Source organism: Mus caroli, unplaced genomic scaffold (assembly GCF_978045245.1).
Source record: "Mus caroli unplaced genomic scaffold, Mus_caroli_1 scaffold_6, whole genome shotgun sequence".
Lineage (NCBI taxonomy): Eukaryota > Metazoa > Chordata > Mammalia > Rodentia > Muridae > Mus > Mus caroli.
In genome coordinates, this window is record NW_028227261.1 from 4,010,596 (window position 1) to 4,033,745 (window position 23,150).

At 55.8% G+C, this 23,150-nt stretch overlaps 2 protein-coding genes across 3 annotated transcripts; one reads left to right on the forward strand and one right to left on the reverse strand.

The window, feature by feature from the left end:
• Nucleotides 1-7,682: 7,682 nt before the first annotated feature.
• Hes3 (hes family bHLH transcription factor 3) lies at nucleotides 7,683-8,978 on the forward strand. The gene is made up of 3 exons (XM_029475716.1): nucleotides 7,683-7,778; nucleotides 7,859-7,940; nucleotides 8,321-8,978. Exons 1-3 carry the CDS (start codon nucleotides 7,698-7,700, stop codon nucleotides 8,674-8,676), a joined length of 519 nt encoding a protein of 172 aa, XP_029331576.1. The 5' UTR covers nucleotides 7,683-7,697; the 3' UTR covers nucleotides 8,677-8,978.
• Nucleotides 8,979-10,242: 1,264 nt separating this feature from the next.
• Nucleotides 10,243-21,531, reverse strand: Gpr153 (G protein-coupled receptor 153). 2 transcript variants are annotated; one of them, XM_021160182.3, is made up of 6 exons: nucleotides 21,274-21,531; nucleotides 16,137-16,604; nucleotides 15,354-15,783; nucleotides 13,709-13,901; nucleotides 13,113-13,297; nucleotides 10,243-12,727 (listed from the first exon to the last, which is right to left on the reverse strand). In XM_021160182.3, the coding sequence occupies exons 2-6, from the start codon at nucleotides 16,490-16,492 to the stop codon at nucleotides 12,065-12,067; spliced, it is 1,827 nt and encodes a 608-aa protein (XP_021015841.1). In that variant the 5' UTR covers nucleotides 16,493-16,604; nucleotides 21,274-21,531; the 3' UTR covers nucleotides 10,243-12,064. The 2 variants fall into 2 exon arrangements, with proteins under 2 accessions (XP_021015841.1, XP_021015838.1); XM_021160179.3 differs by having other exon boundaries at nucleotides 10,243-12,796; nucleotides 21,274-21,530.
• Between the last annotated feature and the right edge of the window lie 1,619 nt (nucleotides 21,532-23,150).

Genomic DNA, 23,150 nt, shown 5'->3' on the forward strand with positions numbered 1-23,150 from the left:
ACTGCCAGTACTTGCCAGCTGCTGGAAATGGGGCAGCCATTTCCACTGAGGAGCCAGGAGCTGGTGCTGGATTTGAAAAACAGGGCCGGGAAGAGCAAGCCTAACCAAGATGAGAGACAGGGCCTGGCGGGGCTGTAGTGAGCCTTGCATGTGTGTAGCTCAGCAGCAAGTCCTGACCTGGCAGGAGCCCCGATGTATGGGCATGTGGATGGAGACACTGGGCTGCTATCACAGGTGCCAACATTCTGCATCTCGTCTTGGTGACCTCAGGCAGGTGACTCCTGGGAACCTTGCCTTCCTGTAAACTGTGTTGGACTGACAGTTGTCTGCGGCCTACTTTGTCACAGTGGCCCAGCCTAGAGTCATCTGACAAGAGAATCCTGTGGGCACACTTGTGAGGGATTGTCTTGATTATAACTGATGTAGGCGGGCCCATTCCTTGGCAGGTGTTCCTGGGCTACATAAGAAAGCTAAGCATGGGGGCTGGTGAGATGGCTCAGTGGTTAAGAGCATCCGACTGCTCTTCCGAAGGTCCAGAGTTCAAATCCCAGCAACCACATGGTGGCTCACAACCATCCGTAACGAGATCTGGCGCCCTCTTCTGGAGTGTCTGAAGACAGCTACAGTGTACTTACATATAATAAATAAATAAATCTTTAAAAAAAAAGAAAGCTAAGCATGGGCAAGTAAGCAGGCCAGAGAGCAGTGTCCTCTGCGAATTCTGCTGAGTGCCAGACAGAGGGCTGGAAGAATAGCACCAGGGTAATCTATAACGGCCTGCACTGTGCTGAGGTCCTGCTTGGGAGGCATTTGTCAAAGTGAGGTGATCGCAACTAGAAACAGATGTAAGGGTTTCAAAACCCCAGCAACGCACACCAAATACCGTGTTCTAGTCTCCTTTCTGTTGCTACGCCTAAATGTGAACCAAAGGAACTTGAGGAGGAGAGGGTTCGTGGCCTTACAGCTGAGGTCGTAGTCCATCCCCAAGTGTAGTCAGGGCAGGAACCATGAATAAGCGCTGTTTCCGGGCTGGCTTTCTCATCCGGTCGAGTATCCCCTGCCTGAGGAATGCAGTCCCCGCAGACTTGCACAATTTGATTTAGGCAAGTCCTCAATTAGGCTTCCTTCTAAGATAACCAGGCTGTGTTAATTTGACACTAAAGCCAAGCAAGACATAAAGGTGACATCAGTGGCACCATACTGGTAGGAGGGCCTGGCCTTTAATGTTACAGGGCTGAGAGCAGGAGTCTGGGCTACTGTCCTGTTCCTTGTGGCCTTCCCGGACTCAGGACACATCAGAGCCACTAGAGGGTGCTTCTTGCCCCTCACTACAAAACTCTCTCTGGCTGAAGCCCCTCCCCAGGCCTTAGCGGGGGGGGGGGGGGGGGGGGGGGGGGCTGAGCTTTTGATCTGCACTCTTAGGCACCAAGCAGAGTGTAACTGACTAAGGGCTGGGGGTTAGGAAAGCTTGGGCAACTCCACCCTGTTTCCTGGTCATCTCCCCCAGGCCCCAGCCCTAACCTAGAGGCAGGAGAAAGGAAAAGACCTGCTCTGCCAGGTGGGGTACACTCCAGGGGATGGGGACTTTTTAGGAATTACTGGTCTGTCAGGGCCCAGAACTCATAGTGGCATGCTGGAGGAGAGGGCAAGCAGGCATATCTATACACATCTAGCCATGTGTATACCCAGGGAAAAATTCACACAGAAAATGCATATACCCAGTAAAACAGTTTCATCAAAACAGCGTCTATAGGCAGAGAAGCAATCACACATCCAGAGTGCATATAACCAGAGATACAGTCATACTGAAGAGCGTGTATGCTCAGAAACAGCCACACACAGCAAGCACACACAGACTCAGCTACATAGTCACACACAAAGAACATACGTACCTAAGGAAACAGTTATACACAGAGAGTGCATATGCCCCGGGGAACAGTCACACAGGGAGCATGCGTGCATATCACCCAGGGATACAGCCACACCGAGAGGGATACACCCAGATGCTATGCAGGGAAACAAAGGCTTTTCCCATAGGAGTGGAGTCTAATCGAATGGACTCACAGTGTACCCAGAGTGGGTGTCGGAAGGGAAGAAGCCCAGTGCTGGGACGCTCTGCTTGCCTTCTCTTGAAAGGAAGCATTTGAATGTGTGCTGTCCTGGGAGCTTCCAGGCAAGCACAAAAGGACCTCTTTCTCTGCAGCCCACGCCTCCCCCATCCCCAAATGCCACCACCACAGGCCAGCACAGCCTTCCTGCCTGGGCCCAGCCAGAGGAGCTCTCCTTTTGAGTCCACTCAACGGGGCTGAGGACGAGTACTCATGACACGCATGCACACGTATGTAAGTAGCTACAGGAAGTTGCAGGTAATGTGTAGGTTTGACAGGGAGCAGGGCAGGTGGCTTTTGATATTGGGGCATGTTGTTTCTGTGAGCGGAGGCCAGAGGTGAATTGAACCCCTCCCACCCCCACCCCAGGAACTGGGGTTAAAGGTGGTTATGAGATGTCTTCTACAAGATCAGTATGTACTCTTAACCACTGAGCCACCTCTCTAGCCCCCAGAATGTACTAACCACTGAGCCACCTCTCTAGCCCCCAGAATGTACTAACCACTGAGCCACCTCTCCAGGCCCCCAGTATGTACTAACCACTGAGCCACCTCTCCAGGCCCCCAGTATGTACTAACCACTGAGCCACCTCTCCAGCCCCCCCCCCCCAGAATGTACTAACCACTGAGCCACCTCTCCAGGCCCCAGCATTTTGTTTCTTAAGCATCACGGTTTGATTGAGCAAGAGAGACTATGAAGAGCAGAGCAGAGTAAGCCCAAGGCAGGTGCAAAGATGCATGGAGGAGACAAACATGGTCACTTCACACCGGCACATAAGCAAGCGGCTCACCACACACAAAATCCCCTGGCTAAAGTTGGCTCCTGTTGTCCAAGCCTAAAGCCAAGCAGGGGGGAAAGCCCAGGAAGCTCACGTCCCAGTCCTCTGCAGTGCGTTCCCCCCTCCCGCCCCCTCCCACAGTCCCCTGTTATTCAAGTCCTCTGATCTACACAGAGTGCACGTGGAAGCCGAGGGCAGTGTGGAGTCTGACCAGTGTGGCTATAGATCTCTGCCAGAGACAGCCCGGTTTTCCAAAAGAAAGTTTTCTGTCTTCAGGCCCAGGCTGGAGGAATGAAAGCACCTCTTTCCAGCCTGGTAAATGACGCGTGATTTATGAGCTCATCAGCTCACGGTGCATAAGTCATATGCGCACAAAGGGGCCGGGTAAATATTTAAAGACCAGAGCCAGCTCAGGGGAGACACAAAAGGCCAGGACAAAGACCGGTCTCTCTGAACTCACTCTTTCTGAGCTGGGCCAGCCTGGCCAGTGTCCACACACTCACTGAAGTCCCTGCCTTTGTCCCCTGAAGGGCCCTTGGCTGCTGGGCTATTGGAAGTCCCCACACAACTAAAGAGAGTTAAAGAATTGCAGCCTTCTCCAACCCCATCTGCAGACAATCCTCTGAGTCATTTCAGGGCTTCTGCTGCATCCCTGGTAGTTAATTACACACAGCAATCACTTCGTCCCCCTTTGAGACACATCTGCAGAGGAGAACAGGATTCTTCCAGTTACCACCAGCACCCATTCCAGTTTGTGCCAGGCTCATCATTTAGTATTGGTTTGAAGCTGGCAGTGCAGGAATAAAGTGCCTCCTACCGAGGACCCGAGGCTGCTGGCTCCCGGGGATGGGAGGTGGGACTTTTTGGGGGAGGCTTAAAATCCCTGCCCCACTTTGTTTTCAGACCCATGTGTGCTTTTTGCCAAATTTGAGAAATGGAATGAAGACGGCACAAAGTCACCGGGTCCCTTTTCCCGATTAAGTTCCAAAGTGTGAGAAAGGGGGTAGAGTGGAGGTGAGCCGAGAGCTCCCAGGAATTCTAAGAGGAACGTTTTGGGTTGTTTTTTTGTTTTGTTTTGTTTTTTATTTTTTGTTTTGTTTTTTTCTTGCATGAGCAAAAGGGGCCTGGGTTTCCCTCCTCCCACTGGGCCTGTGCTCCTTTCCAGGTGCCTTGGGGACCCTGAGCACTAAAGATGGAAAGGGAGTCAGTGGCCTACATCCCCGTTTGCATAAGCAGGGTTTCTAAGTTGGTCCATGACCTTCCAAGCAGTCCAAGAAAGAGAGAATACTTTACACAGCTTGCTCAGAGAGGACAAAGTGAGCAGCTGTCTCTCCTCACCTCTGGGAAAGCTCTCTTCTGGGTGGGTCTGCCTGTGGACGAAGGTAAGACATCCTCGCTGGCAGACAGAGCACCAGTCGTCAGCCTGCATCTCATTACCTGTCATCTTTTCCAGTGACCTTGCAGGATGCAAAGGTCTTAACTTAGTGGGAGAAGAGGATGCCTGGAGGAAGATGCAGCGATGAAAGCTACCCTAGTGGAAGGAAGAGGGTTGTTTCAGAGCTCTGGGAAAAGGGAGTGAAGAGGAGAGGGGGTCCCTCCTGGACATAATCTTGCACGACCCTCAGCTGCAGGAGCAGACTTTGGGAGGTGTTTTGTAGCAACGGAAGAAGGAATCACAGAGATGTCTGCACACACAGAGAGACCCCTGTCCAAAGACTGTCCCACGGGCAATGGGAGGCGCCGAGCGGCAGGCCTGTTAAATAGATCCTAGCAGAGCGCAACCATTGAGAATCCGGTCCCTGCCCATGGCGGGCCTCACTTCCTCCAGCCAAAGCAGAACATTGCAAATTAGCGCATTAGCGCATTTTGTGGTCAATTTTCCACTACCTAAGAAACATTTAGCCACCCACATGTGCAGCCCCACCCAGTGCAGCCGGGATCCCTGGGCATAGGTTTGTGAGGGAGTGATGGCTCAGACAACCCTGGGTACTGGGGTGCGGGCGGCGGGGGCCAGAGAAGGGGACTTTATAGTGACCCTAATTCTGGAGAGGGGGCGGGCCCAATGCCCGGTACCCCGCGGTGCGTCGGGAGAGCTGTGCACAGCACCATTGGTTTGCTAATGCACTGGACTGAAAGGAGAGGGTAACAGTTTCTGGGGAAGTATTGTAATTACAAGACAAATTGCCCCGCTGCTGGCTTGGCTTGAGAGCAAGAAGGGTGGAGAGGACCCGCCCAGGTGAGGCGCGCGCCTGGCCTTCCTACAGATGTGCGGCAGCTGGAGGCCCGTGCACCGCGGGGCGCCGGGAGTTTGGCCCGGAGAAGGCGGACGCGGGCGCCGCTTTGTGCGCCCGGCACAATGCCCTTAACACTCGGCTGCTCCTTTTGTGCGGTGCCTCCCGCCCGCCCGCCCCGCGGAGCCTTTGTACCGTGCCGCCACAGTCCCAGAGCCGTAGCTACTTGCAAGGGGGCCTCCCGGGCCGACTGGCCTGAGCGCTTTAAAGCTACCCGGCGCGTGGCAGCGCTCGCCTCTGGGCTTCAGTCCCATCACCAGCCCAGGGCCTAAACCCACCCAGACCTGGCCCTCCCGCCCTAAGGCGGGGGGTGGGGGAGCGGCAGGAGAACGTTCCAGAGTTGTGGTCGCCTTTCTCTGGGCCTGAAAGGGGGAGGGCGGGGCTCGATTCTCCACGCTGCTAGGCGTTTGAGAGCCATAGACGAGGCCCATCAATGCCCAGAACGAGGGCAAGTGGAGGGGGTTAAAAAGATGCCCGATCTGGGGGGCATCTTGACCCAGCAATATCCTCTTGAGGTCTCACAGAGGGCTCTTCCTCCCCGTTATTTGGCCACAGGGGATGCTGCCCGACTTGGGAGACTTCCTATGGCCTCACAGGTATTGTCAGGTACACTAGTTCAGTCTCCTGCTCCCCCAAACTAAGACTAGGACAGTGTAAGAAAAGGAGTTATCTAGGTTTGAAGACTCGGGAGATTTGAACTCCGGAGATTTTCTCCGAAGGTCAGCTTTCTTTTTTTTTTTTTTTTTTTGGTTTTTTCGAGACAGGGTTTCTCTGTATAGCCCTGGCTGTCCTGGAACTCACTTTGTAGACCAGGCTGGCCTCGAACTCAGAAATCCACCTGCCTCTGCCTCCCAAGTGCTGGGATTAAAGGCGTGCGCCACCACCGCCCGACCGAAGGTCAGCTTTCTTGTTAGTCACAGTCGAGAGTTAAACTTCCCTGGTCCAGTTGGAGTGTGGGGGACTGACTGCAGCCCTGCTGAAGGCCCAGCCTGCCCTAAAGCAGATGTTCCCAGAGACTCCTTTGCTGGACTTCCTCTGTCCCCACAACGTGGACAATGGAAAGGTGTACAGAAACCTACAGTGTAGTCTGGACTCTCAGAGCATCAGCGGTCCCCACTCCCACTCATTGAATTTAGCAGCAGGCCCACAGGATCTGAACCCCAGTTGTGGGCACTGTCTCTGTTACTCTGTCTCTGTCTCTGTCTCTCTGTCTGCTCCCCACCACATCCCCAGACAGGATTTCTCCTGGCTGTTCTGGAATTTGTTCTAAAACCAGGCTGGCCTTGAACTCGGAGACTTGCCTGCCTCTGAGTTCCGGAAGTAAAGATGAGTACCACTGCACGTGGCTCAGATGCTTTCTCACAAGAGTCTGGTCCTTCACCAGATACCTGGATCCCCAGGGACGGGGGTGGGGTGGTCTGCCTCCCAGCTACAAGTCTCTATATTGGATCCTATCATTCAACAGCCTAGTCGTGCGGGGTCCTTAGAAGGAGGAGGCCTGTTGTGACCCTGCGGGCGGGCTGCACGCTTTAATGGGACACATGTTACTGCATGGCCCCCACAGGCCCTGCTTGCGACTGGCTTTGAGCAACCACAGGCAGAAAATTGCTACATTGTCCTGACATTAGGGCGACTAATTCAGCATCTCAGCGTGGCCAGAGCGTGAAGGGAGCAGAAAAGCATCACTGGCCAGCATCCTTGCCTCAGCATCTTTTTTTTTTTTTTTTTTTTAAGATTTATTTTATTTATTTATTATATGTAAGTACACTGTAGCTGTTTTCAGACGCACCAGAAGAGGGCATCAGATCTCATTACGGGTGGTTGTGAGCCACCATGTGGTTGCTGGGATTTGAACTTCGGACCTTTGGAAGAGCAGTCGGGTGCTCTTACCCACTGAGCCATCTCACCAGCCCTGCCTCAGCATCTTTATCAGGCCTCAGGACACCCAGAGCTCCACCATCATCATTTAGGACAGCCCCCTGCTCTCAAGCTCCCTGTCATAGCGGAGGACCACCAGAAGAATGCTGGCTAAGAAGCAGTCAGGACTTGGCAAGCAGACATAGTGGTGGGGTCCAGAACCTACAGTGTGGCTGGCCCAATAATGCCTGCAGAGGATGGGCTTGGGAAGAGACTGGAGCAGTAGTAGTGAGTCAAGGCGGGCAGGGGAGGGAAGCCAGAAAGCCAGAGGCAGCCTGGGCTATCGGAAGGGGCCCCTTTCTGTCCCTTCCCCCCTCTGAGTTTTTCTAGTTCCTAGAGGTCCATTGACATGTAAACGAGGTACCCTATAAAGGCAATGCAGCCCACTGCCTGTGTGAACATCACAGCATGGGCACCGAGCCCACATCGAGGGGCAGCCTCAGTGGCCCAGCCAGCAGCTTCCGAAAGGTCTGGGGTCCTGAAGGGTATGGGGGTGAGAGCCCCTGGAAGTGGGAACCCCTGGGTTGGAGGGAGTGGAGGACTGGAAAGCTGTGGCCTTCCCTCTAAAAACGACTGTCTGGCACACAGATCTCCAAGCCTCTGATGGAGAAGAAGCGCCGTGCACGCATCAACGTGTCACTGGAGCAGCTGAGGTCTCTTCTGGAGAGACACTACTCACATCAGGTAAGGCAGGAGAGGAGGGGAGTCTTCAGTCCATTCCCTCCCGAGATGCCCAGTAAGAGCATCTTTCTACGGCTCCGCAGATACGGAAACGAAAGCTGGAGAAGGCCGATATCCTGGAGCTGAGTGTTAAGTACATGAGAAGCCTCCAGAACTCACTGCAAGGTAGTGACGATCCACAGTGTGACACTGGGAGGGGCATGTGACAGCTGGCCACGGGGGGGGGGGGGGAGATTGCTGAGGCAGGAGGGGAGAGCTGGCAATCAGTCTGCCTGCACTACAAAGTGATAGCCTGGGGTGGGGTGGGGGATGGGTAGAGAGGAGAGCTGTGGTGGACAGCTAGGTTAGGAGGGTCCATCACCTAGCTGAGGCGGAAGTGCGGAAGGGAAGCTAAGGCCTGTCTGGCCATGGGTTTGCAGCGCAGTGTGAGTGGGTCTGCCCCACTGAGGAGAGCATCTTATTTCTTGTCTTTATGCTTCTCTCCCTTTTCTTTCCTCCACACCTCTTCCCTTCCACTCCCTTCTCGCCTCCCTTCCTTCCTCCAGGACACTGGCCAGTACCCAGTGGGGTGGACTACCCGTCCGGCTTCCAAGGCGGCTTGCGTGGCGTGAGCCAGAGGCTTCGGCCCGGAGAGGGCGACAGCGGCCTGAGCTGCCCCTTGCTGCTCCAGCGCAGGGCAGGCAGCACCACGGACAGCGCCAACCCACAGGCGACCTCTGTTCTCAACCCTTGCCTCCCGGCCATCTGGGCCCCTAGTCGCGCTGCAGGTGGCTCGCAGTCCCCGCTCCCTCTCCCTGGAAGTCTCCTTGAGTCTTCCACCGATGTTCTGGCACCACAACCTGCATCAAACTGCCAGGCCGAGAGTCCGAGACCCGGGTTTCGCGTGTGGCGACCGTGGTGAAACCTAGGCAAGGATTTAGACTCAAGCTCTCTCCCTACGTCCCCATCACCCCGCCATCTAGTCTGGGGAAACTATTTTGGGGGACCCATGGTGACTGCAGGAACTCTATCAATCGGTGGCCTGGGAGGGGGGCTGCAGGAAATCCACGGAACCATTGGCAATTTGGGTCTGCACTGCTAGGTGAACTCATCCACTCCAGCCCCACCCACTCCATCCAGACCAGCTCTCCACCTCCCGCTTCTAGAGAAGATGGGAGGGGACGGGTGAGCTGTACCCCTTTCCCAGGGACCCGGGGCTGGCAACCCGCCCCTTGCCCCCTCTCCACGGCTGCGTCACGGTGAGAAGGTCGCGGTTGCTAGCGGCACAGAGCGGACCCCTCGCAGCGAGGAGAATCGCTGCCCCGCCCTGGCCCATTCAATGGGCCTCGGGCGCTCCGTTCCCACCGGCACAAAGCGCGCCGGACCCCGCCCCCTCAGCAAGGGGCTCCCATCCTATCACCACCCAAGACCTTCTCACTACCATCGCAACCCATCACCCCCTCGACACAGATTCCACACTGCTGGCGCGCTCTCTCAGGCCCTCAACTACGCAAATACTTAGGGCTGCGGCGTGCTGGCGTGGAACATTGGATCCGCCCCTAAGGTACTTGCGTGCCCGACGACCCGCCTAGCCACAATCTAAAGTCCTGGGTCCCACCCATCCCTGCTGAGCACTGCTGAGACCTGAGCATTTTGTGTTCTGCAAAGACCACTTTAGTGCCTTCTGAGCCCTAGACTCGCTAGACTCGAACTAAGAGCCTGTTAGTTACCATGCGCGTCTATTGTGTTGGGGAGAGGGCTCCTGTTGTGGACCAGTCTGGGGTCCAGTGCAAAATCCCAGAATCTCTTATTACCAATATACAATTATGAATAAAGATTGGGTGTGAATACAGAGACCTGAGTGCACCACAAATATCAACTGACTACGGGGTAATTTCAAGTTTGGGGCGACTCTTGCCCTGTGGGTAAACTTGCCGGTCTTCTCAGGATTCTTTACAACTTGGCTATCCCACCTTAACCCACGCCATCCCACACGCAGGCTCTTTGGATCAAGGGTGAGTGCAGAAGTTCCAGCTATGGCCCTCTCAAAGTGGCCTCTGGTCAGCTACCCGGGTGGGAAAAACGCCAAGATTTTTTTCTCTGCTACCGCCAGGTGGCGGCCTCTCAGCGAGGACCAGACAGAGCCGCCGCCAGCGCTGGTGAATTTCAGGGGGCATCAGTATGTGTGGGAAGGCCAAAGATCTCAGAGGGCACACACCCAGTCCTATTCCTGAATCAAGTTCACAGAGGGGGTCAAATCCTAGCCCTTTTCACAGGTGCCACCTGTGACAGAGGACCATGGGCTTTGGGGCCCACACCCTGCTTCCTACAGTTGTGGACTCAGGTCTGTCTCGATGGCCAGGTGGGACTGCACCATCTGCTTGGAGACATGGCAAGTCCAAGGGAACGTACTGGCCTAGGCTTCAGGCTCTAGATGTAGAGAGACTTGGGGAGCAGGTGTTTGGCCCTACGAAAACCGGTTTCCATGAAACCAGCCTCAGAAGGCTGTGTGCAAACCATGAGGAATTTTTTTATTGGGTCCTGTACAGAAAAGAAACGCTGTTTTGGTTTTTTTTTAATTCCTCCCCCCAAAACAAACAAACAAACAAACAAACGAATCCCTGCCTCTGGGCTGGGTGGTGGTATAGAGATAGCTCTCCCACCAGGGCCAAGGTCCTTAGAGCTGTCAGCAAACAGGGAGGCTGGACTTAGTGTGGGAAAGAGCCCTAGGTGCCTACGGCCCTCAGTTTAGGGTTTGCCCTTAAAGTTTTGTAAAAATCAGGAGTGACTGAGGGGGACTATGTCCCTATTACAAGTATTGCCATTGAATACAAAATACAGAGTGAAACCCAAGTGGTAAATTGGTCATTTGAGACCTGTGAGAGAGACAGTGGCTAGCTGGTGGCCTCTGCCCCTGTATGACATGTCAGTCCCTGAAGGCACAGCAGCAAATGGCCAGAGGCAGCTTCTCCCAAATCCAATCATGGACCACAGTCCCCTGCTCTACTCTTCTGTGGTGGCTGATCTTTCACTTAACCAGGGATAACAGAGACCTCCGAGGCCTAGGGTAGGCCAGCCCTTCACCCTCATCCCCAGCTATGGTTGGAAATCTGTCTGCAGAAGGAGAGGAGACAGGCCTGGCCACCCTGTCTCAAGAGCAAGGAGACACAGGCTGGCTCTGTGCTGGCCTTAAGACTATCTCCAGGTCCCAACACAGAGGGTCCGCTGTCTGGTGACAGCTCTACCCCTCTGCTCCCAGCTCCTAGACTCTCCTGGGAATACCCATGTCCCTGGCACAGGAGAGACACAGCCCAGACCCAGGAGAGAACAAAGCCCTTCTTGCAGGGGAAGTGGGGTACAGGACACCCTTTCCAAGGACTTTGCCTGTGGGAGGCAAAACTGGAGATGGGCACCGAGACACGAAAGTCCACTTCCAAGAGCTTTGGTTCTCTGTGCTAGGCACCCGCAGCCTTCACAGCAGGACCACGGAAGCGGCCGACATAGTGGGAGACAGGCAATATGGTGGAATTTTGAGCATGGGGACACTAACAGGGGTCGAGGTGGCTGTTATATACCCATGGTGTTGTGCTTTAGCTAAAGTGGGGCGAGTCTCCAAGAGGGCAAAGGTCATTAAGACTGAGGGGCCTCAATTGGGGCCCACATGCTTCATGAAGGCTGACCCTAACAAAGGGCCCTCACTACCTCTCACACCTGGTCCATTCAAGTGCGAGGGCACACAGACCGGGGGAGTTCTTCAAACAGCCCTGAGAGATGTATCATGGTCATCCACTCTTAGAGATAGGGAAACTGAGGCAGGCCACATGGGACGCCTGCTCAATAGAACTTGTTTGGGCTCTAAAGACCCTTGTGCTTGGGGTCGTTCTACATGCTACACCTTGAGGTGAGGCAGCAGCGGCAGTGCAGGAAGTTGGATGCAGTCGTGACTTCCGGCTTAAGCTTCTCTAAGAACGTCCTTTCTCATGGTGGTCGGGTCTCAGGGTTCCCTACGCCCTGGTCTAGCCTCAGAGCTGTAAAAAAAAGTGCAGATGCCACTCGCTACACAGGCACAGCCTGCCCCTTCCTGGGAGATGCCGTGCCCAGGAGCAAGTCCATGTCCTGGGCAGCCATCCAGGGTGGCCAGTCGTCCCTCCAGGCGACACCAGAAGGAAAGAACTGTAAGAGAAGCGCAGAGTCCACCATCCATTCACCCCTAGCTTAGGTGACGCTTATTGTCGCCCAACACCTGTGGCAGCATCTTTGGCGCTGTGCCTCTTCATGGCGCCACGCTCTGCTTGGCGTCTCTGGGAGCCCTAGGACGCAGAGCCCAGCGAGTCCGAGTGCAGCGTGACGTAGCCGGAGGACTCGGAGGGCGAGCTCAGAAAGCTGCTAATGCTGCCGCAGCCCGCCGCGTGCAAACCGCCTGGCTCGCCCCAAGATGCGCTCAGGCTGCTCTGCAGGGGCCCCACGTGCGTGCGCGCGGCCCGGCGTCCCTGGCTGCGTTGCGCACGGCCACCAGGGGGCGTGGGCACCTCAGCAGGCTCCGCGCTGTCGGGGGCAGCGGGGAAGGGCCGTGCCGGGGCGGGCATGCGACGCAGAGCCTGCGGCTCGCGCTCGAAGGCGGTCAGCGCGAAGGCGTCCGGCAGTAGCGAGACCGAGGCGGAGCGGGCGCCAGGCCCGGGGCGGCGACGCGGGCTGCCGGGAGGCGAGTCGTGCGCGCGACGCGGGCCGCCGTCTAGGGACGAGGGCTGCAGGGACAACAGGCTCTCGGCAGAGCGACGGCGCGGGCGGAACGGGGGCGCATCCTCGGCGAAGGCCAGCAAGCTCCCGCGCCGCCGGTCGGAGCCCGCGGGCAGCATTAAGTGTGCCAGGGCTGCCAAGTCCTCGCCCGAGCTCCAACGTGGCAGGAAGGTGGGCAGCGGGACGGCTGCCCACACGTCAGCATCATCGTGGGAGAACCGCCGGGTGGGCGGGACCTGCGAGCACCCGGCCGGGCTGAAACAGGGCTGCCCTCCTGGAAACCCGCACCGAGGCCTCCCCGCGCCCTGCAGAGCAGTGTGTGGGTCAGGGACAAGGGCCCTCTGCTTTGGAGAAGTGAGATTTGGGGCAGGTGACAACCTCTCTGAAGCTGGGTGTTGACTGAAGCTTGGGTCGGTTGGAGCAAAGGCTCATGGAAAGGTTTACAGCACAAGACACCAATGGACCCCTTTTCCACAGCACGGGGAACATGACCCACCCGCATAGGTTGTGAGAGAGAGAAGAGAGGGAAAGAGAGGAGAGGGGGGGTGAGGAGAAAAGGGGAAGAGGGGAGAGGGGAGGCACCACAGACATATGAGGTTCCTCTGCTCTGCCTCAACCTACCTGCAGATACTGCATCCGATCCTCCTGCAGTGGCCGCAGAGGGTAGAGCTGTGGTAAGCCTCCTTCCAGGGCAGAGAGTTCATACTTAGCCATCCTGTCCAGAGCCACGAAGTCACCTCCATAGCTATAGTCAAGGGAGCGCTCCAATACCATGTCGGGGGAGATGCTGCCCTCTAGACTGGTCTCTGCAGGATAGGACAGAAAGAAGCATAGGGTTGTGGAAGGCATCGGGGAAGGCTTTAGGGAATTCTCACAAGGAATGGACTAGTTTTTGGAAAAGGGCAGGAAAGGGTTCCAAGTTCAAATTCCAGCTATGGCACACTTTAGCTTTGAATCCGGAGGCTTCCATATTAAGCTAATTTGCTCGTCTGAGATTTAGAGTGGGAACTGCATGGGACTAAATACCCACAAAGGCTGACCGTTCCTGGTGCCGACTTGTGTTGCCACAGGAATGTCTAGCGGTGGAGAACAGGGTCACCTAAGTGCCATGAGGTGAGGGCATACCAAATCGCTATTGTTCAGCTGACCCCACCCCCAGTGATCTCACCCAGGCGCAGTCCTCCTCGGGGTGGGGGGCACCCTGAGGCCATCCTTACCATTGTCAGAATCTTCGTCGTTGGCCATAAGGGCCACACACTTCTCCCAGACTGCCTTGAGATCCGCCCGGTAACGATCGCAAGTCCAGAGGAACAGAGGCAGAAGCAGGGCCTGGGTCACGGAGCACCACAGGACGCAGAGCGCCATCCAGGGTGCTGAAGCATCTGCCCGCAGGCTACTGAAGCTCACCACCTGTGGGCACAGGGTTAGGCCGACTCCCACAGGGTTAGTACCCGGACTCCCACAACATCCCTCCCAGCTACGGTTGCCCCATCTATGTGGCAGAGCACATAACCCACTGCCCAGAGGAAAAGAAGGTCTAGAAGGTGGCTGTGGAAAGCTCCGGGCCACAGGAAGGGGCTGGCTGAGTGGCTGAAGGCAGAGGCTTGTGTCTACCCTGCGTACAGGTCAGCTGTGTAAACTGCTCCTCAGTGCTGCGGCCTCATGGGTGCCCATGGGCCGATGTGACATGGGTTCCTGCCACCTGCTTCTAAAGGAACATGCTAGGAGGAACAGGTCTCAAGCCTGTGCTTTTCTGTCTACTCCTGTGTCTTCCTGGGCCACAGTTCTGATCCTACCCAGAAGCTCAGACCCTAGAGGCGACCCAATAGTCAAAGGGTCTAACCAGATGGCCTTTAGGGCTCTTACCAGGGTCCCCACCATCTGTTTGCAAAGTGTTTAATGACACCAAAAAAAAAAAATGGGCAGATCATGTCTGTTCTGCAGTCTGTGTGATCCTTGGAAAGCGCCTGAGTTTTTCTGGGGCTCTGTTTCCTCATCTGTGAAATGGGCTCAAACCACCCCACACGGAAGAAGGTAAGAATTCTTTTCTGACAGATTTTGTATAGTTTCTAAGCATTTGTGTTTTGCCCATGTGTGTGCATGTATGTATGTGTGCACGTATGTATGTGCACTGTGTGCATGCCTACAGATGGTTGTGAGCCACCATGTGGATACTGGGGACCAAACCCAGGTCCTCTGCAAGAATAGCCAGTGTTTTCATTGGCACAAGGACTAGGGGTATCCAGCCCCACTGTCATAGTGGGATGGGGCGGGGCCTGCTGGGAGCAGTGTGACTCTGAAGCTGCCACTGAGCTAGCACCTCTCAGGACTGGCCTGCAGTCACCTCAGGGATGTAACCCCCCTGGCTGTGAGCAGGCTGGCCCTGGCCTGGGCTCTCATCTCTCCAGAACTCCTGGGGCAGGAGCTGTCTACTGAGTGTAGACTTCAGCCTAGTCCTGGCTGGTCAGGAGAGTCCAGGCAGTCTCCCTGGACTGTGGCTAGCAAGGCCTTCTTCCAGTGAGTCTTTAATTTGACCATCTCCGGTCCTTAGGGTAAAGCGCAGTATCACAGAAGGTTAGGGGCCTGCCCTATGCCAACTCAGTGCTCCCTACCTATCTACTGCATCCAGGGAAAGACCCCCTACAGTGTGACAAAAAGGTCCTAGCTGTCGAGGGTTCAAATCTCACCCTTCTACCCTGACTTTGAACCTCTCTGAACCCTGTCTGCCAAATCCATAAAATGGGAGTGCTAACTGACAGCTCAGAAGTCAGGTTTGTCATTTCAGCCACCTGATGCCCAGTCCCCAGGCTGTCCTAGAAGCCACATCCCTGAGAGGCTCCCTACCCATCAAATCTCACCCACCAGCACAGGGAAACCCATGAGGCAGTCATAGATGACCACAATGGTGGCCACGAGGCCCGTGATCTGTAGCGAAGTTCTGGCAGGCTCCGAGCCGTCAATGGAGGAGCGACGCTTGCCCTGTGCGTCTTCCACCACGATGGTGGGCACGGTGAAGGTGCGGCGGTCAGCCCGGTGCCCCACCTGCGTGGCCAGCGTCTGGAAGAGGGCAATGGCTGTGCAGACCACGCCCATGGCCACGCTGCCTCCCACCAGCAGCAAGAAGCAGACACCGAAGCCCAGGCCAATCTCGGCCACAATGAAGCGGCAGCCGTGGGTGTAGAAACGCTCGCTCGTGTCGTGCCAGCCAACGGCAGGAAGGGCCGACAGGATGAAGGACACCATCCAGATGCCCATAACTGTGTGCACCGCCTGCTTCTTGGCGTTGCTCAGCCTGGCAGGGAGCAGGGCAGGGTAGAGAATCCTGGTGTTACTCACAGGCTTCTATGGGACCACAGAGGGCCCAGACCATCCCTCCCCACTGACACCGTAGCCTACACCCAGCCATCATGGCAGGGCCTCGTACCTCACTCAAAAGCTATTCATGTCCCTGTCCCTCTCACGAGGCACTAGTGTACCAAGCTACACTAACATTCAACCATAACTACCTCAACATGCACACCCCCCAGTAGCCCCAGACTATGCCAGCCCTCAACCCCATCACCCATCCTATCGGCAGGTACACCAGGCATGCCTTTGCCTCAAGCACAGCCCCTCCTTCAGAACATCAGGCTGTCCTGCGCTCACCGGTAATTGACTGGCCATCGGACCATCCACATGCGGTGGTAGGAGATGGAGGTGACAGAGAAGCAGGTGGCCAGCGTGAGGGTGTAGAACGTCGACACGAAGACCTTACAGAGGCCCTCGTTCCACTCGTAGTCAGGACGTTGCCTCCGCAGCTGCACCACAGCATACGTGGCGATGGGTACCGCCACATTGAGCATGTGGGTGGCTGCCAGCGTGCAAAGCAAGAACTCCAGTGGCTTCCACTTCTTCTGCTTGGCGCCCACACTGAGGATGCCCCAGGCGTTGGCTAGCAGCGACAGACCTCCGCATGCCAGCCAGCCTACCGCACTGCCGGGCAGCCTCCGCTCATCACTCATGGTGCAGACTGGAGCTAGTGAGCGGCCGGGGCATCCTCCTCAGAACCAGGCCTCTCTGTAACGCTGCGGCCCTCACATGTGGGGGCCCGGTGACTCCAGGGACCACGAGCAGCTGTGGAGGGGGCGAGGAGCACTCGGTGAGGACTCCGACAGTGGCACCGGATGGGAGAAGGGAAGAGTCCCCACCTGTGTGGCCCTGGCTTACAACAGGATGTTGTCTCCAGAATCTCATTGCTCACTGGGTTGGAGGCCTAAGGGGTAGTACACAGGGGTGCCAACTAAGTGCACATTCCCTCATTTGTACTCATTCCTGATCAAGGCTTGGAATACGTGATTCCTTTTTTTTAAAAAAAGATTTATTTATTTATTATATGTAAGTACACTGTAGCTGTCTTCAGACACTCCAGAAGAGGAAGTCAGATCTCGTTACAAGATGGTTGTGAGCCACCATGTGGTTGCTGGGATTTGAACTCTGGACCTTTGGAAGAGCAGTCGGGTGCTCTTACCCACTGAGCCATCTCACCAGCCCCGCGATTCCTTTCTTGAATTCTCCTTAAGATTTATTTTATGTGTGTGTGCTGATTTTTTTTTTTTAAAAAGGTCACATAAAGCCTCCATCTTGGGCTGGCGAGATGGCTCAGCAGTTAAGAGCACTGACTGCTCTTTTGAAAGGTCCTGAATTCAAATCCCAGCAACCACATGGTGGTTCACAACCATCCGTAATGAGATCTGACGCCCTCTTCTGGTGTGTCTGAAGTCAGCTACAGTGCACTTATGTATAATAATAAATAAATCTTTGGGCCGGAGCAAGCAGGGACTGAGTGAACAGAGTTGACTGGAGCAAGCGGGCCGACCGGAGCGAGCAGAGGTCCTACATTCAATTCCCAACAACCACATGAAGGCTCACAACCATCTATACAGCTACAGTGTACTCATATACGTAAAATAAATCTTTTTTTTTTAAAGCCTCTTCTCTTTTTCTTTTTAAGGTTTATTTATTTATTTATGGACATGTACACTGCAGGTGTCTTCAGACACACCAGAAGAGGGCAGCAGATCCCACCATGTGATGTGAGCCACCATGTGGTTGCTGGGAATTAAACTCAGGAACTCTGGAAGAGTAAGTAGTTGGTGCTCTTAACCGCTGAGCCATCTCTCCAGCCTAGAATCTGAACTTTCTTTTTTTTTTTTTTTTTTTTGATTTATTTATTATATGTAAGCACACTGTAGCTGTCTTCAGACACTCCAGAAGAGGGCGCCAGATCTCATTACAGATGGTTGTGAGCCACCATGTGGTTGCTGGGATTTGAACTCTGGACCTTCGGAAGAGCAGTCGGGTGCTCTTACCCACTGAGCCATCTCACCAGCCCAGAATTTGAACTTTTCTTACAAGCCATCTGTTCGCTTACAGTCCCAGGCTAGGCTGGGCCAAAACTGAATGTCTTTGGATTTATTTACTTTTATACTATATGTATGAGTGTTCTGCCAGTATACCGCATCTGTTTCTAGAACAGGAGAGGATTTTAGGTCTCCTGGAACTGGAGTTCCAGTCGGCTGCGAGTCAGCATGCGGGGACTGGGAACTGAACCCGGGTCCTCTGCGAGAGCAGAAAGTGTTTCACATCACCAACCCATCTCTCCATCCTCACTCTAGATCTTTAAGGGACAGGGTCTCACTCTGCAACCCTGGCTACCATGGAACTTGCTACATAGACATAGGCTGGATTTGAACTTGCAGCGACCCTCCTGAATTCTAAGTGTTGGGTTTGCAAGCATGCCTTGGTCACTTGAGACAGCCCAAGGCTGGTCTTGAACTCCTGATCCTCTTGGTCTCTGGAGTGTTGGGGATTTGGGTGTCTCAGATGGTCAGGTTCGCCCCATGTATGTCCTCTCCTCTCCTCACAGCTCTCTCACCATCCTGTGTTCCAAAATCCCTTCCCCCAAGACATTCCAGGCACTTAGACTTTCATTTATCCCAGCAGCCCCACCCCCATACTGTCCTTTGCCTTCTCTGATCCTCCAAGTGACCTGTGAGGTAGAGAGGAGCTGGCCACCACTCACCACCCACCCTGGGAGTCTCTCACAGAGAGACTACGACTGACCGGAGCTGCAGCACTGGCTGTGGGCAGCGGCAAGGCCTTGACCTGCAGAAGAGCTTTGCTGCTTCTGTGGAAAGCTAAGTGGATAGACACCACAATCTTTAAAGCCTAGGGCCCAGGTATCACATAGTGTGTGCTGTGCGGGGACAGCAGCATGTTGGGAGCTAGGTCCCACACACAGTAGGTGCTGTGAGTTAGCAGCCAGCACTTGGGCCTGCCTGGCTCTCACCCAGCCGGTCCTATGGACTAGTGTTGGCCTGTAGACACCCCAGAGCCCAGGCCTTGGCTGCAGAGGAACTGCCAGGTGCCTTCAGATGGGATGAAGGTCACTGGATGCTGAGCAGGAGGTTTAAGGTGAGAGGAGACACCATACTCTACCAGCAGGCTGAGAGGCAATTCCCTCCTACCATTCCCTCTTCCAGTCTGTCAGCACTCCCGAGCCCCATGCTAAGTGAAGGCCACCTGTAGTCCTATTAGCTGCTCCACTCAGGACCTACCACAGGTCAGAGCCAGCCCCCCCCCGCCCCCACAGCGCCCCCAGCTGGGGCAGATGGGGAACTGCAGCAGCCTCAGCCAACATTCCCAGCTCTCTCTCATACTGGGAAAACCAAGCTGAGCCGGCCAACAGAGACATTCTCGGATAGTCTTATCTACAATTCCTTCTCTATAAAAATCGAAAATGTTTTGAGGCAAAGTCACCACCCTATGTAGCCTTGGTTGTACTACGTAGCTCACTATGTAGACCAGGCTGGCCCTAAACTTCCAGGCATCTATGTGCCTCCCTTTGGTCTGCTTACTTTTTTCTTACTTTTGTGTGCCTGTTCCAGGCCTGCCCAGACCTTGAGCGGGAGAAGGGTCTTCTGTGCGCACAGTGTCTTAATATCCTCGGGTGGAAGTCTGCTGTAGGCATGGTAATGTCTGCCCCAACATTTATTTATTAAGGCGCTGCTTGCAGAAACTAGTCTGGGAGGCAGTGTGGCCCTATCAGAGGGTACCCGTCACCAACAGCGCCTGGGCCTGGCCAGCCTTCTCAGCTGCAGACTGGAGGTTATTAAGGTGATGGGGAAAGAATATTGTGGACTTGACTCAGGAAGCCGGAACCCAGCCCCAGCTCCACCCCTGCACCTTGGTTTTCCAATCCAGAAATCAGGCATGACAGAGCCTTTCTTGAAAAGCGTTGATGCTCTCTGCCAGGCAATGTGCTTAGAGTGGAGCCAGATGCACCGGGAGCAGACCACTTCCCTAGGCTAACGGATTGCACGAGGTATAGGAACCTTCTCCCAGGTTTCCATGGTGTATAGGACTGAGGGGTGCTGATGGGTAAGGGAGGGAGGTGCCCTTCTCACCACTGTCTTGTACTGGATGCTACCGATACCATCTCCATTAGAGAGAGGCACAGAGAGTTGAAATCACCTGCCAACATCTTTATGTACCCGAGCCAAGATTCAAACTTCACTCATCAAACACCAAAGCCTTGATCTCTCAAGCCCTTCTAAAATGTTCCCGACAAGGTACTTTACTGTCCCTAGAAGCCAGGTCTGTCTGAGTGGCTTGTCCCTGCAGGATAGATCCTACTTTGGCAACAAGGTCGCTTCCAAGCTGAGGGCAGTTAAGAGGAAAGTGCTGGCCAGGGCAGGCCATGCTGGGGCCCAGCAATCCTGGAGGCTGTATTCTGGGAGGGGAGGAATGTTCTGGAGTGGAGAGGCTGTGGGGACACCCACAGATCTGTTGACACCCACAGATCGTGAAACAGCAGTCACTGGGGCCAGACCCCACTGGGTCCCACCGGCTGTGCTAGTCAGCAAGCTCCTTCGGATTCGAATTCCAAGCACCTCCAACATTTCCAGGAGGATGCTTCCATGCCAGGAATCCCACAACTCCCTCCCCACGGAAGGTCACCAAGCAGGTAAAGCAATCTTCAGACCCACCCAGGCCTTGAATCCTCCTCCCTCCGCCGGGTCTGTGGGTAGGGCTGAGTCCTGACGTCAGGGCCCTGGGCCAATGAGGCCGTGCAGCCCTAGGGCTGTATTGCGCAACAAAGAGAACCCAGAACTTGAAAGGATTCCCCGGGCTCGGGCTGCGCCCACCGGTCTCCCAGGAGCCTACGCTTCGTGATTTCACCTCCTAGCTGGCCTCTGGTGTGTCAAAGGGTCTCCAAAAGCCCAGCTGGACGGTAGTGCAGGGCTCAGTGCACACCCCTTTACACCACTTATAGGTCTCCCAGGGCTCGGTTCGTTCCTTTACCCGCCCCTAAAAGGCACACCCCTGCTGGCCTGGTCTTTGTAGGTCTTCCAGTGCCAGCTCCGAGGGCGCGTCCAAACAACAGCCTGGGGATCCAGCTTGGGGGTGGGACTGTGTCTCAACTCACACCCCCAGTTTGCACTGGGCACGGAGTAGGGGGGGTCGGTGGCTTGGGACCTACAAAGTAGCCACTTCTGACTCCTGCGAGCCGCCCAGGACTACACTGTCAGGCCCGGGAGCAGAAAGCCTAGGGAGAGGCTGGCACGGAGAAGTTACCCCAAGGTCCCTAAGTTTTTAGTGGTGAGGCGTTCTGGCCCTAAACGCTGCCCACGGCCAATCCGACGAACCCGGTATCCCACCAGGTGCTCTCAACGCCTCCTCGTCCAGTCCTCCCTCCCGGATTTCCCCTTCGGTGCCCCTGGGCCAGGGCGACGGCGCTCACCCGGCATTGAGGCGCCCGTGGCTCCGGCTCGCTGCTCCCGCCTCTGGCTCCGGCTGCGGTTCCCGCGCCCCGGCACTGAGCGCCCGCCGCCAGGGACCGCGGGGGTGGCTGGCGGCGGAGCGGCCCTCGGGCCGGGGCATCCTGGCGGTGGAGGCTGCCGATGCCCAGAGCGCTGCGCTGCGCTTGGCCCCGCCGCCCTCCCTCCCTGGGTGCCGCCTCCGCCGCGGCCGCGCTCGGCTCCCGCCGCTCAGCTGGCTGCGTTCGGGCGGCCGGGGGCGGGGGGCGGACCAGGGCGCATGCCTCTGCCGGGGCCTCCGCGCCGCCCCCTGGCCGCGCCCCGCCTTCCGGCCGCGTCGCACTGGCCCCCCACTCCCAGCAGCCACGTAGACCCAGCAGCCGCAGTGATGCCCCTTGGAGCGTGCGACAGGACCCGCCCACGCCGGGGCCCCTTGGGTCTGGGTCACTCAGGCCGCCGCCTCTAAACCGCCTGGAGTTGAGGGGCGGGGTTCTCGGGCCAGAGAAAGGGGAGATTGGACGCAGATGGAGGACAGGGAATATGGGGTGTCAGAGAGGAAGCCACGTCAGAGGGTTAGTTAGCATCCTTGCGGACAAGGGACAGGATTCGTGCACCTGAGACCTAGCGGTTTCTAGGAATCAGATTGCTGGGTCAGGAATCAAAAGTAGCAGAAGGCAGGGCTGGGTCAGCCAAAGGTTCCAACCTACTATCCCTGTGCCTTTGGCACTGCCGGAATACTGCAAGGTCCTCGGGGCAGCAGAGTTGACTGGCCCTCCCCAACTGACTCAGCCTTGTCCCCTCTGAGGCTCTGAGCAACCAAGTGAATTGGTAGAACCAGGATTTGAAGTCTTATTCCTGGCTCTCCTCCTCCCCTCCTGGAGCCTACCTTCAGTTAACATTTCTAGTGGGACACAGACTTGTCACCACCATATGCCCCTCCTTGCTCCTATGCAGAGGAAAATGTCCTGTTCTTTGTGGGAGCCCTTAAGACCTCTCCAGTCAGAAAGGGGTGGAGCTGACCTCCTGGCCCCTCTTCAGGTGACACAATGGCACAGTCTTCTAGGCCACCCAGGGTTGTGTGGGACAGGACTGTTCTTTAGCCTCCCCGGGCGGGCAAGCTGTGGCCATAGGAAGGTGGGTCCCTAGGACCAGACCTACATCAATTGTAAATGTTCTGCAAGCCACCCTCAAGTAGCTTTACTTTCGGTACCCTTGGGCGCCAGGGTCAGTAGTGGAGGTTTGTTGTGGAGAAAGGGTTCACACCAATATGGAGGGCCCTGGATGGCTCCAGATGTGCCCTCTCACACTCCCCAGGGTTTCTGGGAGTGGTCAGGCCCCTTTGTAGACAGACCAGCTCCCATCTAGGCAGCCGTGGTTATAAATAGATTGCCAGCAGAGGGCAGTTGTAATCAAGTGTGGCATTTTAATGCCGTGCCCATAAAGGACATGCCTCAGGGAGCCCAGGGCCCAGGTCCTGCTTAGAAAGCAGTGGGTGGGTCTTGGCAGTTTGTGCTTTCTCCTGGCCTGAGAGTCGCATCATCTCTGCATCAAGGGTGCCCTTGTGGCATAGGCTGGAGATCCCAAAGTTGTCCGGGGACTCGAGGGACAGGCAGATTTGACGTGGCTGCATGTGGGAGAGCCGGTCCCCTCTCCTACTTCCAGGCAGGAAGTGACCCTGACTTCTGGGACCTGGGCCGAGACAGATTAGGAAAGCTTAAGTTCTTGGCGGGTGTGTTTGCACATCTGGAGCTGGGTTCTTCCTCCAGGGGCCTCAGGGAGCTGTATGGTACACTGCAGCTATTGGCAGGACAGTTTGCCTTCTCCATGTGGTAGGACAGATGTTTGGGTGTCAGGGACAAAC